The 20,235-nt window shown below is 37.2% G+C and overlaps 1 protein-coding gene across 1 annotated transcript in view; it reads left to right on the top strand.

Annotated features, from left to right (window-relative positions):
- The first annotated feature begins 2,656 nt into the window (after nucleotides 1-2,656).
- LOC131316984 (uncharacterized) overlaps nucleotides 2,657-20,235 on the top strand; it is a 104,882-nt gene continuing 87,303 nt past the window's right edge. Inside the window, exons 1-2 of the mRNA XM_058346565.1 lie at nucleotides 2,657-4,019; nucleotides 5,635-6,138. Of these exons, the coding sequence (XP_058202548.1) occupies nucleotides 2,657-4,019; nucleotides 5,635-6,138 (1,867 nt within the window). The remainder of the gene's footprint in view (nucleotides 4,020-5,634; nucleotides 6,139-20,235) is intronic.

Here is a 20,235-nt window from a genome sequence, read left to right as displayed (position 1 = left end):
GTCCATGTTATTCAGGTCGGGTCATCGTTAGATTGGAATTTTACCCGCATATTTTGACCGAGGGAGAGTTGGAATCAATTGCCAGTTTGCGACCCTAACACACTGGGACAGATATTCTACCTGTACAAACTGTTTCCAGAAATGCTACATACACTACCTCATTTCACTACACCATCCACTACATTTTTTATGGAGCCCATTTTGAGTCCCACGGAAATATGAAATAATATCCATACATTTTGAAATAATATTTTATAGGACCCTGTAAAAAATAAACTCCAACAGATATAGATAAGTATTTTTTCTAGATTCGTAGGGGCGAAACTGTTCAATTGCGCAGTTTTGCCCCTACGAATTTAGAAATAATACTTACCGATATCTGTTAGAGCTGATTTTTTACAGGACCTCATAAAATAATATTCTAAATTTATAGACATTTTTTTGTATTTTTGTGGGACCCAAAGTGGGCCCCACAAAGATATAATGGATGATATAGTAGAATGAGATAGGTATATAGCATCTCTCTTAAATTTTGAACTTATAGCATTGGGACTCTTTGAACTCTCTTTCTCTTCTCTATGCGTAATGGCAAAATGTACAGCTAGCAAAATAAAAGAGTAGCAATCAATCTTAAATGTAGTTATCTGGAGTAGTTTCAAACGGATTCAAAAATGTCCGGCCAGTCCGGTTTATTTGTTTGTTTTTTCCCGATTTGTGTTTGTTGATCGGCATTGTTTATTTTGTAGAACTCATTTATAATATTAAGTTCGTCAAAAATTATATTGATCAGATATTGTTTGATACGCTTGAGGAACACATTGTATATTGCAAAAAATCGAAAAGTGAAGTTCAATAACCTGAATCAGAACCATTTTTCGCAACATATATGTACTCATAAATGGTTGGGACTTGGGAGTATCTTGTAACTCGTAAGCCAAGCCCCTTGGTCACGTGCATCAAAACCTTACATGGTGTATTCGTAAGAATTCACATCTTATAAATAATCAACCCCAAGTAGGCACCAACCTAACATGAATAGAAAGTAATCTATAGTGCTACATCAGTCACTTCTGATTATTACGTGATTAGGAAAAAGTTTCATCTTGTTGGAAATTTTGTTTTAAATGCATATAATGAAGTAACCTAACGAAGTTGTTAGGCGCTTTGAAGGAAACTATTTTTTTTTTTTGCATTTCTAAATCCTTATTTTAAACAGAAATGAATTACTCTAACAAAGAGGAAGTTCCTCTTAAGGATAAATGATTTTAAATCACTATTGACATGTTCCTTGGATAAATAACAACTGGTACTCCTTCATCGCCAAAAGCGACACAATATTATAGTGTACTAAATGTTTGAATGAAACAATGGAACCACCACCCAAAACTTTTCAGAAATTAAATCAAACAGTTAGTGCACATGACAGTTGGTGTTTTAACGGCCCTCAAATCCTATAGTTCAAGCACGCATACTTTTTTTTTTTTTTTTTGTTGGTGTGCATTAAGCTGTCATCCATTAGGCAGCACGGGAATAAAACAATTATAAACCCTTTAATTATCCTAGCTTGTCAAAGGACCGTTCAAAACATAATAAACGCAAAACAGAGGCTAGAGTAAATTCTTCAGAGTTCAGAAGATTAAATTCACACGGGTGAAAAACCCCAAACCATTCTCACGGCCATAGCCATACCAGAAAAAGATACAACCACTTGTGACCATATAGACATATCGATGACCGAAGAAAATAGGAGAATGGTCGCAGTACGACAACATCCATACGGTAGTATATCACACCAAAACAGTACAATATAGTACGAAGACATCCATACGGTACCATACCACACCAAAACGGTAGAATACCATGGGACAACTTTCATACGGTAGCATACCACAACAAAACGGTACTATAACATCCATACAATAGCATACTCCAACAAAACGGTACAATATCGTACGATAACATGCATACGGTAGCATACCACACTAAATCGGTATAGTACCGTACGACAACATCCATAAGGTAGCATATTCAACCAATACGGTACAATACCATACGACAACATACATATCCATACGGTAGCATACCACACCAAAACGGTGCAATACCGTACAACAACATTCATACAGTTGCATACTCCAACAAAATGGTACAATATCGTATGACTACATCTATACGGTAGCATTCCATACCAAATCGGTACAGTACCGTACGACAATATCCATACGATAGCATATTCCACCAAAATGGTACAATACCGTATAACAACATCCATATGGTACCATACCACATAAAAATGGTACAATACCGTATGACAACATCCATACAGTAGCATACCACATAAAAATGGTACAATACCGTATGACAACATCCATACAATAGCATACCACACCAAAACGGTACAATATCCAGTTTCAAAGAAGCTCATCAAAGCAGCTCTCACTTTCTCTCCCTGTCATCATTGTCGCTCGATCCATCCATTGATCTTTAGAGGTCTAGGGTTCAACACCTAGTTTCAAAGAATTCGTTTCGCACCGAATTAGCTAGGATCGGCATTTCCCAATTTTGCTGCTTCTTATCTTCTACTTGGGTTTTGCAACAAATTCCAGCTTTTTTAATCTCTTAATATTTCATCCTTTGGTTTGGTAACTGTGTGTCAATGGCTGCGCCTACATACAGTGGAGAGTCGGACATGGCTACTGAAGATTTCTTCTTGAATTTGTCGCCCTTACCTTCCCCTAGGTGGTCGCCGCCACAGCCTTTTCTACCCTCGTCCAATTCAATGGTTATGCAGTATCAAGGGTCTAACCAATCCACGGACGATCCGCCACAAAATCAAGAGCACGACGACATCGTCGACCTGGCACCGTACTTGGCCGGAGACTCGACGTTGTTGCAGCAGCAGCTACGTAAGAACTGGAGCGAGGCGTCAGATTGGAGGCCAAGAGGAGGGGGAATTATGACGATGAACAATCAGGGCTTTGAAGAATCGAATATGGGTTTCTATATCCCTCCGTCGTCGCCCACATATTTCCCTCTGTCTCGGCCGATGCCAAGTGTTTTTTTGGTGTCTAGTGAACAGGGGAACATAAGCTTGGCGCTTTCTTATCAGCACATACTTGAGGACAAGAGCGGTGCGTTGCATGTGATCAACTGGGAGGACGGCGAGAACATCTTTGCGTTGCATGTGATCAACTTGGTGTCTTACCTGCGTAACAAGTTCGGTGATTTCGATCAAATAACAAGGGCGTCGGGCGTGGCGCCCAAAGTCATGGAGTCGTTGGTGCATAACATATTGGAACAAGAGAACTACGATGAGAGAGAAGTGACATTAAGGCGGATCAACTGGTTGGAACAACCGGACAAGGACATTGTTGACCAGCCGGTCTTTGAAGTTGTGGGCGTGGTGCAGCAACTAATTCAGAACAGGGGAGGTGAGTTGGATGTGATCTTAGGAGGGGGAGTTTTAACGATCAACGGGCTGGAACGAAGAGACAGTCAAGGCTTGCCCACGACTCCGGAAACAGTGCTTAATTGTCAGGCCAAGTTCTCCACAAGAGTGTGGCTGGGACACGGCGGCCAATGGGTAGCCGAGATCCGTTACACGTTTAATCGCTTCAACATTGGCAGTTTCACAACTGTGGAGGACGCCATCTCAGCTTATGAGCTTGTAACAAGGTTGAGTGGATGGATGGATCTTACTGGTATCCCTGGACTCTCTGAAAATACAAACAGATCAAAACTGCAGTTGCAGTTGCCACCGATAGCACAAGAAGAGAAACCAGAAGTGGATTTTGGAAATGAGGCAGTTGGAACAGGTAGTGAGCGAACAGGGGAATGTGTAATGGTAGATCAGGCTCGGTTGAATTCTGGGTGTTCGAGAAAAAGGAAAACAAAGGAAAAGAATCGAGGAGGAGAGAGAAGAAACAAGAAAACAAATGTAGTTAGAATTACAATTCCTCTCGAGGATATCACACAAACCAAGGGAATGCATCTTAAAGATGCTGCAAATCATCTCGGAGGTACGCATATATACACTCCTCCAAGAAATGAAAACCTAAATTTTGTTCTTGTTTTTTTTTTCCCAACTAGATAGGTTAGAAAGGCGTACAAAGTGCTTCAAACCCCTACATGTGTCGGACTTAGGAAAATGTTGATGTAGCACCTCTGCAAGCAGGGAGACTATTTTCGAGAACGAACTCATGATCTTAGTCATGGCCAGTCTTACTTTTTGGTGCTCTAAAGAGAAAATAAAAATTGAGGTAAAAGTTAATTTTTACTATAGGTACCTCTAGAAGCAGGAAAAAATAGTGACGAAATTTAATTTTTACTATAAATGATGAATCAACAAAATTTTCGTCACCAAAAGTTACTATAGGTGACGAAAAAACAGATTTTTGTCACCAAAAGTGACTTTCCTCGACAACCTATAGGTGACGAAAAATCTTTTGTCACCTCTAGATTGTTTCCGAAACTCACTTTTTTGTCAATTATAGTAATTTTTGCAGACGAATGTTTTTTTGTTCCGTCAGCTATTGTGATTTTTCTTATAGTGATTTTTGAGTTTCGAACTCATCATGATTTTACTCATGGCCAACCTAACTTTTTGGTGCTCTAAAATGAAAATAAAAATTGAAGTCCTTTATAAACTTTTACAAAAAAAAAATTATAAATTAAGTAGAAAAATTGTAGAAAAATTATCTTTCAAAAAACAATACAAAATACTTCAAAAATAATAAAGCAATACAAGGTTCCAAAAGCATCACTTAAACATCACTATTCTCCAAAAACACAAATTAACATATGAGATTTTAAGAGTATCCTTTCAATATCACTCTTCTTGTTTAGTAGTAAAAGTATTACTTATTCTTGCATAATAAAATTAATGAACGTCCCTTGATATTTCAAAATATTTTCTAGCTTCACACAATATATCTCTAGGAATTTGTTTGCATTAAAAAAAAAACCCAAAACATTCATCGGTTGTAGTGGCAACTTTAAGAATTATTCTTTAATAGAGTCATTCATGAATATTTCAAAGTTCAATTGCTTTACAACATATAATTTGCATCAATCAACAAATAATCTGTTTTCCGAAAAATAAAGTTATAGATACGCATATATATATTTAGATTCCTACATATTATGTGGTAGATTCATATGATTGTAGAAGTACCCTCTCCCATTCAAAACTAGAAGCGCAAGCTTTTAGTTCAGTGAAATCCTCCTTGAATATATACAACTCATATATAAGAACATAATCGATGTCAATTTACATAGTACCAGAAACTTCTTCAATCAAAGTTTTCTCCAACCAAAGCTTCTATATGAACCCTTTTAGTTTTCTATAATGCTCTGTATGGGAGCTCGCAATCGAGGACCTTAATTTTAAATGTTATATTTGGAGACATACAAAAATATAAAAAACAATAAGAAGAAAGAAAGTGCATACAAACACTACGTACAAATGAATTGAGAATTGTGGTTATATATATAGTTAATGTGAATGTGGTGATATGCTCCGAAAGCAATTCTTTTGTACTCATACATACTTTTTGTGGTTCTCGAAATTTGAAATATGGGTTGGAGTTGCTTTGGTAGAAAAATATTGATCTTTTGGATTCTTCTTTATTGCAGTTACCATCGCCGAACTGATGAGTTCTTGTCAAGAATATGGTATCCAAATATGGTCACCTCGCAATGAACACAAGCTTATCATGCAAACTCTCCCTGATGAAACTCCTGCAGTTGTCGATCAAGAGGTCATCCCACAGTTGACTTCTCATAATGTGCCTTCTGATCAAGCCTTTATGGCTACCGTTGACACAAATAGTGTTGTTGAAAAGGAAGTTCCGCAGACGCAATTTTTGCCTACAGCTCAACAAGAGAACCTTGATGCGGGTTTTGGCAATGATGGAGCTGAGGCAATCGGAATGGGGGGTGAGGAAACAGGGGAAGTTGTAATCGAAGAGGCTCAGTTGAATTTTGGGTGTTTGAAAAAACAAGAAAAAATGAAGGTAAATACCCCAGGAGGTGAGAGAGGTAATAACAAAACTACTGGAGTTAGAATTGCAATCTTAAAGGAAGATATCTTACGAACTAAGGGAATGCGTCTTAAAGATGTTGCAAATCATCTCGGAGGTACGCATACATACACTCCTCCAAGAAATGACAATCTCAATTTTTGTTGTTTTTTTTCCAACTAGATAGGTTAGAAAGGTGTACAAAGTACTCCAAACTCCTACATGTGTGGAACTTGGGAAAATGTTCATGTAGCACCTCTGCAAGCAGAGAGACTATTTTTCGAGAATTGAACTCATGATCTTAGTTATGGCCAACCGAACTTTTCAGCGCTCTAAAGTGCAAAAATAAAATTTGAGACCATTTATGAAATTTAAAATATATATATATATATATATATATATATATATATATATATATTAAGTAGATAAATTACCTTCCAAAAAATAATACAAATACTTAAAAAAATAATAGACCATTACAAGGTTTCAAAAGCATTACTTAAATACTGATATCACTATTCTCCAAAAATATGAACATTACGAGATTTTAAAAATATCACTTAAATATCACTCTTCTCGTTTAGCAGTAAAAGTACTCCTCCGTCTCAATTTAATTGTCCTTTTTGAGAGTCTGTGTCACTTTTCAATTAATTAATTATATCTCATAATTTATAATATTTTACGTGATTTGAAAAATATTGTATTATTAAAATTAGTCAAGATCTATCAAATAAGATCCATATTTGATATAAAATTCATTACCGATTTACAAATATAACTAGTTTTTGAGCTGGTTAGAATAGAACTAGAGACAATTAAAGTGGGACAGATGGAGTATTACTTATTCCCGCATAATGAAGTTAACGAAAGTCCCTTCATATTTCAAAATATTTTCTAGCTTCACAGTATATCTTCTAGCAGTCATCATCTAAACAGTATAAACTATTCGCAAAAAATAAAAATAAAAACCCAAAACATAATCGCTTGCAGTGGCAACTTTAGGAATTATTCTTTACTAGTCATTCTTGAATTCAAAGTTCCATTCCTTTACCTAGATGAAGATTTTGGCAATGTTGAAGCTGAGGCAGTTGGAATGGGGAGGGGGGGAACAGGGCAAACTGATATTGAAGAGGTTCAACTCAATTCCAAGTATTTGGGAAAAGAGAAAAGGAAGGAAATGACCCCAGGAAGAGAGAGAAGAAACAAGAAAGATGCAATTTCTCTAGAAGATATCTTACGGTATAAGGAAATGCCTCAAAAAGTTGCTGCAAAGCATCTAAACGGTACGCTTAAATACACTTTTTGAAGGAATGAAAATCTCGATAGACATTTCTTTCAAAAGCTCCAGTAAAACTTTTCCGAGCTAAACATGCTCCAACCATGCTCTGTAAGGGAGCATCAACATGGTGACCTGAATTTTATAGTTTCCACATTTGATAGAGGACATATGTTGAGTTTCATAACTAAAAGAACTTTATAGTTCCCACATTTGATAGAGGACATATGTTGAGTTTCAATAAGTTATGGTGGGTTTTAATTGAGTTCGATCATGTTAAAAGAGGGTTTTGTTTTGAATACCTCATGATGCTTGACGATTTCCTAGTCCTAAAATTAAGGGTTGCCCCAAGCGTAGGGCGGAGACCGACGTAACATATATAATATCTGGTAAGTCCGGAATCGAATCCACAGAGACGGTGATGTGTGCTGACTAAAAACTCGAGTTGTTACTGATTAAACTGGCTTTTAGATAGCCACCCCTTTTCGTTATGATTGAGATTAATTAAAGCTTAAGGAAACAACTATTCTTTTCAAATAATTAAAAGGAGGTACGATCGTAGGGTTCATAGCACTCGTAACCAGTCCAGATTAAACTACTCGATTCGGTATTCTTAAAAACGTTCAATTTTACATTGAGAAAGATACCTCGCAAGATGCGAGACCCTGTGGTCGTCGTTTACCCATGCGCAGCGGAGAATGGGTTTTGGTCCCCCATTCCTCCGTTCACATGGGCTCCGACAATGCTCGGGTTCGTCTACGGGAAGTATTTTTCAACTCTAATTTTTTTTTTTATTGTTTGAAAATAGGAGCGGTGCCCGAACTGGTCACAGCGTGCTAATCACTCCGCGACCCTACCTATACAACTACTCACTCATTATTAAGCAAGAAACAAAAGAAACCCTAATTTGAAATATGCATCTATTACGCGAGATGAAAAATAAATAAAAGATCTAAATTAAACAAGAACCAACGAACAACTTTTATAAGGAACATAAATTAAAACGAGTTATCGGAGTACAAGTAATTAAATAAAGCTTTAAAAAACTTGAAGGAAAAAGGAAATAAAAAACTCAGAAGAAAACTTAATAATATTCTGAACAAAGAAATTTCCCGGAGACAGCCCCGTTCTTCGTCTTCTGAGTTGAACAGTGATCGGCTATCCCCTGTACCTCTGTTTCTGTGTTTTTCCCCGTTTCAGAAGTCCTCCACAAAACCAAAACCTCCCGCTTTTATTATCGCTGTAGCCGACTAAAAAATAAGGGGAATTTTTAGGCCGGCCCTAAAAAGTAGGTTCGGACTTACTTTAGTCCTGACAAAAATATTCCTTCTTTATTTCAGTCCTTTTTTTTTTACTTTTCATGCATTTTTACTATTTTGCCCATTCTTCTTAATTTTTTGTGTACATGTCCATTTTTAGTAAAATTTATATTTTTAGAATCAACTCTTGACACATATTATTTCGGACAAAAATACCATTGGCTATGTGAACTGACTATGAGAACTGCCAATTCTCATAGCTAGTTAACATAATATTTCAGACAAAAATATCCCCGCCAGTTCACATAGCCCAAGTTAACATATTATTTTAGACAAAAATACCCCTGAACTATGGCTATGAGAACTGGGGCTATGGGAGCTATATTTTTAGAATCAATTCCTGAATCATATTATTTCGGAGACAAATACCCTCGGCTATGTGAAATGGCTGTGAGAACTGCCGAGTCTCATAGTTAGTTCTATAAGAACCGCTCAGTACTCATATAGAACTTGTTACGTGAACTGAGCTATGAGAATTGGCTATGTGAACTGCCAATTCTCATAGTCAGTTCTATGAGAACTACCAGTTTTCATAGTCAGTTCTATGAGAATTGGCTATGAGATGATTGTTCTCATAGAGAACTAGCTTTATGAACTGGTTATAAGAACTGAACTACGTGAACTAGCTATGTGAACTATGTAAAATAAACAGTTCTCATAAAAAATATATAGTTCTCATAGGAAATACACAGTTCTAATAGATAGTTTTCATGAATAATACACAGTTCTCATAAAAAATATGCAGTTCTCATAGAAAAATACACAGTTCTCATAGATAGTTTTCACATAAAATACAAAATTCTCATAGAAAAATACACAGTTCTCATAAATAGTTTTCAATTCTCATAGAAAATATACAATTCTCACAAACAGTGTTCACATAAAATATACAATTCTCATAGTCAGTTCTATGACAACTATGTATTTTAAGCTATGAGCCACTATGAAAACTGTGTATTTTAAACTATGAGAACTGACTATGTGAATTGTCAATTCTCATAGTTAGTTTTATGAGAGTTGTCAGTTTTCATAGTGACTATGAGAAGTGACTATGTGAATTAAGTTATGAGAATTGGCTATGAGAAGAATTGGTTATGAGAATTGGCAATGAAAAGTGAATTAAGTTATGAGAACTAGCTATGTGAACTGTCAATTTTCGTAATCAGTTCTATGAGAACTGTCGGTTTTCATAGTCAATTCTTTGAGAAATGGCTATGAGAAATGACTGTTCTCATAGAGAACTAGTTTTGTGAACTGGTTTTGAGAACTGAACTATGAGAACTGAAAAATACACAGATCACATAGTTTACATAGTCTTACCATATATTAAAATAAACAGTTCTCATAAAAAATACGTAGTTCTCATACAAAAATACACAGTTCTCATAGAAAAATACACAGTTCTCATAGAAAATATACAATTCTAGCTCATAGACAGTTTTCACATAAAATACACAATTCTCATAGTCAGTTCTATGACAACTGTGTATTTTAAGCTATTTGCCACTATGAGAACTATGTATTTTAAGCTATGAAAACTGCCAATTCTTATAGTTAATTCTATGAGAACTGTTAGTTTTCATAGTCAATTCTATGGGAATTGGCTATGAGAAGTGACTATTCTCATAGAGAACTAGTTTTGTGAATTGATTTTGAGAACTGGACTATGAGAACTTAAAAATACACATTTCACATAATTCACATAGTCTTATCACATACTAAAATAAACAGTTCTCATAGAAAATATATAGTTCTCATAGAAAAATACGCAGTTTTCATAGACAGTTCACATGAACAACACACAGTTTTCATAGAAAAATACACAATTTTTATAAAAAAAATACACAGACGAACAAAAATTGAACAAAAAAAAAAGGTAATCAAAATCAAATATGGGAGATTAAAATACATAAATCTAACATTTAACAGAAAAATCTAAAAAAAAATTCGGAAAGGTGAAAACAGATCATTGAACAATTTACACATGTGCACACAACTACTTCTTTCTAGATTCCACCATTAAACTACAAAAAGAATGCATAACTACACCATTTGTTCCACTGCCGAACAGATCTGAAAACTCTAGGAGTTTAACTTCACGGAATTTCTGGAAACAGATCTTGGAATTTCTGTTGGGTTTGATCAAGAAGAAGAGTTTAACTTCACAGTGTCCCCTTGGTGATCATGATCTCATCGAGAGCAGCGAAGGAGAAATAGTCAGCGTCGGAGAGAGCGGCGGTGGTGGCGCGACGGCGAAGGCGAAGGCGGTGGAAGTCTTCGTTGTCATTAACCACTGATCCTCCTCCTTCGTCGAAATCTTCTTCGTCATTCTCGTCTAACTCATCGTCGTCGACCTCGCCAATGGAGGATTCATAGAGAACTTGTGAGCTGGTGCTTTCCGACTGCCTACGGTGGTGAAGATTGATGATGGATGAACAACGAAGAGAGAGAGAGAGAGAGAGAGAGAGAGAGAGAGATATATATATATATATATATATATATATATATATATATATATATATGAATCGTCTAAATTGTAGGAGCAGTTTATTTTGTTTGTTGGGATCTGGGGCAAAAACGTCCACATGCAGCATAACCGACCCATCCAGCTTCGGGAAAATATTTTAGGGTTGGGATCAAACCAAACCTAAAAAAAGGACCGGCCTCTAATTTACTAAAAAAACAATAACCCTCGAGGGCTGGAATTGGCTTAGCCTAATTCCTTTACTTGGCCCAACCAGCTAGTCAAATACATAAGCATTGGGCCCACCCAATTGAATTGCAAATTCAGTAGTCTTGCCCATGGACTAATTAAGTTCAGTGCCAAACTCTTGACCCATATTGACTTCCAAATGGACCAACTTGAAACACCGTTTAATATTCTAACTTTGTACTTTTTGTATCAAACCCTCCAACTACCTACATGATGTATAATACGTGAAGGCCTAATTTCATGATCAGTTGGACCAAGTCAAGCTCCAGAAGTCCAAATGGTGTTTAATTTCAGATTACCTAATTTGGCAAAGTTCGGACGAGCTCGGAATAGGCCCAAACTTGATGGGCTGACTTATTTTCGCGCTCCGATCAATACTCATCGATGGTGCTTTTCGGCCTAATTCCTTCATTTAGGCCTTCAATTGCGTTATTTTGCCATTTTAGGAAAAATTTGTTTCGTTAAAAACTCTTAGACTGTAATTCCTTTTAAGTTGATTCGTTTTGGGAAAGTTTTGTTTTTCTTTCCCGTTTTCTGTTTTAGAAATTCTGGGACTTTTTATTTTCCAAATTTATTTTTAGAGTTTTAGGGTTTCGGCCTATATAAGGGCTTGTAACATATAGCTTATGCAATTTTTTATCAATTATACTATAGAGATTCTCTCTTTCTTTCTTGTGCGTAAGATTTGCTCGTCACGACGAGTTGTCTATCTCGTCGCGACGAGATAAACAAAACTTTCCCAAAAAGAATCAAATTAAAAGGAATTACGGTCTAAGAGTTATTAACGAAACAAATCTTTCCTAAAACGGCAAAATAACGCAATTGAATGCCTAAATGAAGGAATTAGGCCGAAAAGCACCATCGATCATCAACTTAGGATTAATGTGTATTGATCGGAACGCGAAATAAGTCAGCCCACCAAGTTTTGGGCCTATTCCGAGCTCGTCCAAATTTTGCCAAATTGGGTAATCTGAAATTAAACACCGTATGGGCTTCCGGGGCTTGACTCGGTCCAACTGATCATGAAATTAGGCCTCCACGTGTTCTACACCACTACAACACAAAAATTAAGCATTAAATTCCGAGTAACAATATTAAAAAGACTTAGCAAAGATAAATTAGAGGACGCTTATGTGAACATTTATGCGCCTATGACATGATATCTCAAGATGAAATGAACCGTGATTCAAAACTTTAACCGAATCATAGTCAAATGGTTTGAATTGGTCCAGTTCGTCGTTATTGTCATGGATAGGATGGATATAGGTTTGGGTTTTCGAAATATTCAATATGTATCCATTGATTTGGTTTCTAGTTTAGCTTACACAACGGATTAACTGGCAATGTTCACCCTGGAAAATGGAGATTCAATCTCCATTTATATGAGAAACGTATAGAACCTAGTCTATGTAATTCTAATCTATCTTAAATACAGGTACAATTAAAAAGTGTGGTAAGTTCCTTTTTCTATCAAGTGTACGTAGTAATAACTTTGAAATCAATATCGATATCCCATATACATCTCAGAAGGGAATTTGAGTCGAAAAAATGAAAGGATGGAATCTTTAAAAGGTAGGTAGGCGCCGGATGTGACTAAATTTTGAAGTCTGCAAAATGAAGATGTAGAGTGGAGTTACTAAGTAGAAGAATTTAGAGCTTTTGGCTTCCTCATTTTTGCAGTTAGCCGATCCACATTGAAGCGAGCTTGTCGAGGGCATGGCATCCCCAGTTGGCCACCTTGCGGGGAACACAATCAATCTCGCCCCAACGAATCTCCCGCGGTTGTTGATAAAGTGCAAATCCCAAAACTGAATTCTGTTACGCTTCTACCTTCTAATCAAGTCTCAGCTACCATTGGCACAAAAAGTGTGATTGTGAAGGCAAGATTTAGTACAGTTACGATGAAGTTTCAGTTGTCTTGGCCATGGAGAATGGAAGAGCTGAAACAACAAGTGGAAAAGAGGCTGGGACACAAGGCTGAAAATTATTACATTTGCTACAAGGATCAGGACAATGATGATGATCTTTTAATAGCTTGTGATGAGGATTTACAGGATCATATCTCTGGTTCTAGCCTACCTGGCACCAACTTGATTGAGGTATTTCTTAAGCCAAAGTAGCTGATGAATCTCGTGTTGACCAACTTATTTTTCTTCAACTATATTAAGCGTTTAGTATTTACCCCTCTAATTTTCTTTCAACTGCATGTATTAATAATCTTGGTACTTAAAACCTTTACTTTATTATAATTAAGTGTTTAGTTATAACGTTTCCAGATGCAATATTTGCATATGAGATGTACTGCATTTAGAGATTCTCCAATAACTTGGTTTTTGAGTTGCTTTTAAGTTTAGCGCTTCGAACGGGGTATGTTGTCGGCTGCGTCCTCGATCCGATTATGGCTTTTGAATTTTTCCAGTTTTGTTTTAGCTTTGTTTGGGTTGAAGACTAGCAAGGGAGAAATGGAGAGGGAACAACAATGCTAGAGATGCTTTGTCTTGTAATGCTCCACACTCACATAGTTCATCGATCCCATTGAAACGTATGATGTGGGATCAAATGTTGTGTATGAGTATGGTGCATTTTCGACCCTGTTCGAGAGGGAAAGCACACAAGGACCGCAAACTTAATACGAAGAAGGCAAATGAAACTCAAATACTCAAACCAATAACAGAAACAAATCTCTGACAGAAACTTCCCTCTATACATACAATTGAATTTTAACCATCCAGATGCTAGAAATAGCACATCCCAAATGAATAAGAAGAGAAATTTTTCGGTTCCAGGGACGTTATATCTTACGTACGTGGTACCCGCTTGATACATCCAGGCCGTCTAATAAGCTTTTGGATGGCTCGGATTGAAACCCCCTCTCTCCTCTTACCCTAACACTTTCTCTCTCCTTTTTCTCTCTCCAAATTCTAGCCATTCAAAAATATAATGGACGGCTCAGATACACCGAGCAGACATGTCATGATACCCACCCGGCACTGGAAAATTTTCCAAATAAGAAAATTACAGAAGAGTTCATTTGAACTCATGAACTTTTAGTAACTTTTGGTGACTTTTCATTGAGTTCGTTTGTAAAAAGGGTTTTGTTTTGAGCATTTGATGCAGCTTTTTGAGTGGCGTAACGGGTTTGTATGTATGATATGATTGATATCTCAATTCGAATCGAACCGTGGTTCAAAACTAGAATGGAACCGTAGTCAAATGATTTAGATCGGTACGGTTCATCACTTTCATGATTGATTTTGTTCCCAAAAAATTAAGTATGGTATCTCAACTTGAAGTGAACCACTGTTCAAAATTGGAATGGAACCATAGTCAGATGGTTTGGATCGGTTCGATTTGTCATTCTAATCATAGATAGGTTTGGTTCTCGAAATATTAAATTTGTACGAGTTGGCTTGGTTCTTAACTATATAATCCGGCCCACGTTCACCCGGGAAAATGGAGATTCAATCATCCTTTATATAATGTGTATAACCAAGTCTATGTAGTTTAGCTTATCTCCATTTATACAATCTCTTTGCATTTGTTTTAAGTAAATTCTTCAATAAGTCATCGTAATTTAACTATAACCAAGTTCTCATTCTTAATTGAGATTATAGACAATTCAGTTAATCTCACTTGTGACATGGTAGTCCGAATATAAATTTTTATCAACTTCAACTTAGGAAAACTCATCTCCTCTGAAATAAATGTAGCTAGTGTAGTCAATAAAATTCGATAAGCAACCCATACCATTTGAAAACCACCATCTTCCAAACAAGACCTTATAAAATCAAGGACGTTAATCGATTTTATTAGTTCTCTCAATAATATTGTATTCAAATGTCTAAACTCTTGGAATAACTCATCGCTATAAATTTTGGGTGTAAATTATACAAACCCAAATTTTTATTTTTATTTTTTGGTGTAAATTACATACCCACTGATTCGTATTAGAACATGTTATATGGTGGAGCAAAATTTTGTATCATCAAAGTTTTGATCAATCTGCAATAAATTTTGTATCATCAAAGTTAATGTTAATTTATGTGTACTGGTACGATACATAAGATGACAAAAAAGATACACACATACTTATCCCGTTGCTTTCACCCATTATCTAATAATACAATACAATTGCAATAAGCTTAACTCAAACTTCCAAATAACCAGTCAACTACTTGTAAGGAGTGATTCTATTACCTGGAATACTGGCGTTCCACTTCCATCATTCGGTTCACCCCCGCTCCGTTCTCCTCAGCTGCATTGTCACCTCTCTGTCACGTCTGCTGCATATGCATTACCAATCTACTAGCAAGGAGTGATTCAACTTCTAGTAACGATACACATACGTATTGTGGTTTGACAACCTTGCTTTCAACCATTATCGATTTTGGTACATGCCAAATAAAATTAATTCAAACTAACCAGTGAACTGCTAGTATAAGGAGTGATTCTATTACCTGGAATAATAGCCAGTTGCGCTCCACCATCATCGCCATCTCTTCCCTCAATCAGCTCACCCTCGGCTGCATTGTCACATTTCTCCGTTCCTTCAGCCGCGTATACATTATCATTCTTCTCGTGCCCACCCTCTATCTCAACACTCTCCACTCTCTCTCCACCCTCTACAAAGCTCTCAACCTTCACCTTTATTTGATCTCCCTTCACACCTTTCACGTCTCTCTCTTCCTCAACTGCTCCCTCCTTCACCTTCGGTCTGAACCCAGGATTCGCGTCAACAAATTCTTGCTTGATTTTCCCGACGCCAGTCACCGCCTGTTCGCCTTCTCCGTCGTTGACCGCAGCAGACACCCCTTCTCGTTGACTGTTACAAGTACTGTCCTCCGTGGTGGCTTCCAATGCTTCGCCTTTGATTGGTAATTCTACGTTGTTGTTCTGATCGACCGGAGTCGAAGAGAAAGAGGTACGGCTGATGGGGGGAAGAGAGGGGTGGAGGAGAACGGTTTCTCTGGAACAGGAATCCACTTGACAACCCACCCAATTGCCCAAGAAACTGAAGCAAACCCAACACAGACTCCTCACTACCACCAATTCAACCTCTCCGTACCCGCAACTTTCTTCAGAAACTCCACCACCACCACCTGAACTGCAATCGTCACCCCAATAATCACCAGAAACAAGTGATTCTTGTGAATTCCCTCAAACACATTCTTGTTCTCGAGCTTCCACATGAAGAAAACATTGAACACTTGACACAGTACGAGAACATTCAAAATCAGAGTGTAATTGACGTTCGCACTCACCTTAAAAATTTCTTCACCCTTGAATTGTAAGGTGAGCAGAACAGCTAATTGATATAACGCTTGGGAGAGTAAGTTCCTCCACATAACGTTGGTTATGAGTTGCTTTGTTCGACCCACCGGTGGTTTTTCCGTTAGCTCCTTTGTAGGTTTTTCAGAGGCTAACGCTAAAGCACCCGATGTGTTAATAATCAAGTTGACCCATACCAATTCGACGGCTGAAAGTGGGACCTCTCCTGTTGAAACCGACACAACAAAGTTTATGGCAAGGGTAGCAACAGTCAGAGTGAGCTGCAATTGAATGAATTTTTGAACGTTGGTACAAACACACCTCCCCCACCTTAAAACAGTGGCCACAGATCCGAAGCTGTTGTCCAAAATGACGATGTCAGAGCACTCTTTGGCCACTTTGGTCCCCTGTATCCCCGTCGAAAGGCCTATATTGGCTTCTCTTAGTGTTGGCGCGTCGTTAGTTCCATCCCCGATGACCGCCACCACGTGGTCTTTTTGCTTCAAGCATTGTACCATTAGGAGTTTGTCGCGTGGAGAGGCCCTTGCCATCACACTGATATTATTAACTTTCAGCATTCGTTCCTCTGGCGTGTAGTTTCTGAATTCCTCCCCCAGAACCACTGCTCTGCTTTCCATGTCCTGATTAGGCTTGAGTATCCCACATTCGGTTGCTATAGCTCTAGCTGTGAAAATATTGTCGCCCGTGGCCATTTTCACTTTCACTCCTGCATATTGAAACTCTTGCATGGCTTCTTTCACACCCGGACGACATGGATCCATCAAACCCACTAGCCCCGAATGGGTCAAGCAGTTTTCTTCTATTTGGTTTTTCCCCTCTGCATTTTCTTCTTCTGGAACTTGCTTGTGTGCAAAAGCGATGCAACGCAAGTTACTAGCCGCCATCCCTTGAATGATACCATCAAATATCTTCCTTTCGTCATCATCCAAAACCTTGATGGTTCCAGAGACATCATAGTAGTTTGAGCACATAGCCAGTACCATCTCCGCTCCACCTTTGATGTGCAAGTTAATTGTATTTTGCTCTTTATTCCTCATCAAAACACCACTTCGTTTCTTCGTTGAGTTAAACGCTTCAACATGGAGAATCTCACCACTCTGCTTAAGTCCCTCCATATCCAGGTTCAGTTCTGAAACAGCCCAAGACAGGATCGCCTTCTCGGTAGGGCTACCAGAGAACTCAAACTCGGACCCTGAAGGAGACATATTAACAGAACCAGTTGTATTCAAACCAACACCATGGCAGAGTAATTCAACAACACTGGTTGCAACAGTAGAGGTCCCTTTTTCCTCGATACATTCTTGGCCTAACCAGAACCCCTAGTTGAAAAGTTGCTTGTTTAATCTCAACATCACTTAGGCGACGGAGCAAAAATGTCATTCATAGCAGAGGATACAATTCTGTCAAACAAGTAGCAAAGATCACTAACGTTAGCTGCCACCATTTAAACCAAATCATTTTGTGCTTTCTACAGAAAAATAAGACGAACAAGGATAAAGAACTTGTGTCATGAAGTACCGTACAATCGTCACAAATTGTTCCAATCCGTACTGCCAAAAAGAAGACAATCGAATCAAAAACTTGTTTGCAAAGAGAAAGCCTTTCGTCCATGATTAGCTTATGTAATATACACACTAGTAAGGATCACAGTATAGCAAATATCTGCAAGGCACAAATAAGGATAAAATAGGGTAAAATTATCTGGAGTTTAGAGGACAATGTACAATTATCATAAAGATCCAAAATTTATGCTCTGAAAATAGAATTTAGCGATGATCTTCTCTCTGTTTTCTTTTGCGGGTCGGGGCCCACCATTGCGTGATTGAATCGACCACGTATCACTCATAGACATGTGTCGAACTCGAACATGCCACAATGCTTGTCAGAGTATTTAGCACAATTTTTCTTATGCGAACACTTGAAGAACAAAACAAAAAAAATATATAAATATAGCCCTCAGGAATCCACATCCAAGGAACCCTAGACAATACGTGATCATGGTAAGGGCCTGCTTGGACGTAGGTAAAAAATCAGGGGTAAAAAATATGAAGGGGGAATAAGATAGTAGGAGGTATTAATTTTGATGGGTTAGCCCACATCGATTTGATGTTTATAGGGGGGATAAAATAGTATGTGGTTTGGATGTGATATTAAATCGAGGGATAAAATTTGACTTTGTTTGGATGATTTATAGAATGGGGGATAAGAAGGGGTGGATGATGGGAAAAACTGTCAAATAACTATTTTACTCATGTGTAGTGTTAAATTTGATTATTTATTAAAATAAGTATATAAATTCAATAATCAATATCTTTAATCAATTTTGGACAATTGGAAGTATAAAAAAATAAATTAAATAAAAAATGTCTATTCTAAAAAATTTATATTAAAAAACGTTTTTTTAATTAAAGGTTTGTATTTATCATTTTTTTGATAAAATCAATTCATTTAATCCATAAAATGTTTAAGCCTTATAAATTCATTTAATTTAGAAAATGTTCAATGAGGGAGATGCAATTTTAATTGTTCGAAAAAATGAAAACATTTTTTTTGGAAAATGATTTTTTTAGGAATTTGATTTTGATGATTGTGTTAGAATGAATTTTCATTATGTTGTTAAAGATGCTAATGTTAATCTAATTAGCTTTTGAAGATAAAATGTCAGTTTCAAATTGACTGTTATTAGGCATATTTATATGGACTTGATATAGATATTGATTGGGCTTGTTTTTCGGTTTTGCTAGTTTACAGGAAATTTACTTTAGTGGGCCTCTTTTTAATATTGGGCCTAATAATATTCAAGAATCTTGGGTCATTTTTTGGCAAGCTGCATTCTCTCTTTCAGCATGCATCCGGATGGAGTAGCGGTTGAAATATAGGTCAACCGGCCAGTTGACCGGGCTTTGATCAGGTGGCTGCCAAAAAGCTTGAAAAAAAGAGCACTCTGTTTTCGTCTCTCTCTCTCCTCTCTAAACATGGGTCCATATTTCACCTCATCATTTTTCATAATTCTTTTTACATGAATTTTATTCTCACACCTATGTTGATTATTTGCCTCACTCCATTTGTAAGTTGAAAGCATGATTTGAAAGTTGCAGTCTTTTTCAAATTGAAGCCATCGCCACCAAAACCCTCTCTTCCATAGACAAAAAATGGGCGGCAACAGTAAAACGAGGAGGAGGCCTGGTGAGGAGAAAAGGGATAACGAGGGGTATTTATGTCCACAAAACACCCCTCTACAATCAGATTATTTTTGTGACCTCAAGAAGAACCCAAAACTAAGACTGGACAAACCTTAGAACTGACGAAAATGAAGAGGGGTAAAAAATAATGGGGGACAAAATTGGGATGCCAAACGGGGGAAAACGGGTGAGCCCCTCTCCATATACCCCTCTTATTTTTCCTCTCCTCTTTTCACTTCATCCAAGCAGGCCCTAAAGGGAAAAAAAATGCTAACCAATAACAAAGTCAAGAGCGTACAAACAAAAAAAAAAACAAAAACAAAGTCAAGAGCCTCATAAATAGACTTCTTCCAGTGATAGCTAAAAGATCAATAAGTCTACACATCCCGACCCTTTCTCCCGATTTTATTCTCGACGCTGACGTGGCAGACGTAAG

This window comes from Rhododendron vialii, chromosome 2a, assembly GCF_030253575.1.
Source record: "Rhododendron vialii isolate Sample 1 chromosome 2a, ASM3025357v1".
NCBI classification, from domain to species: Eukaryota; Viridiplantae; Streptophyta; class Magnoliopsida; order Ericales; family Ericaceae; genus Rhododendron; species Rhododendron vialii.
The sequence above is the reverse complement of the archived record's forward strand: the minus strand, read 5'-3'. Positions and strand labels throughout refer to the sequence as shown.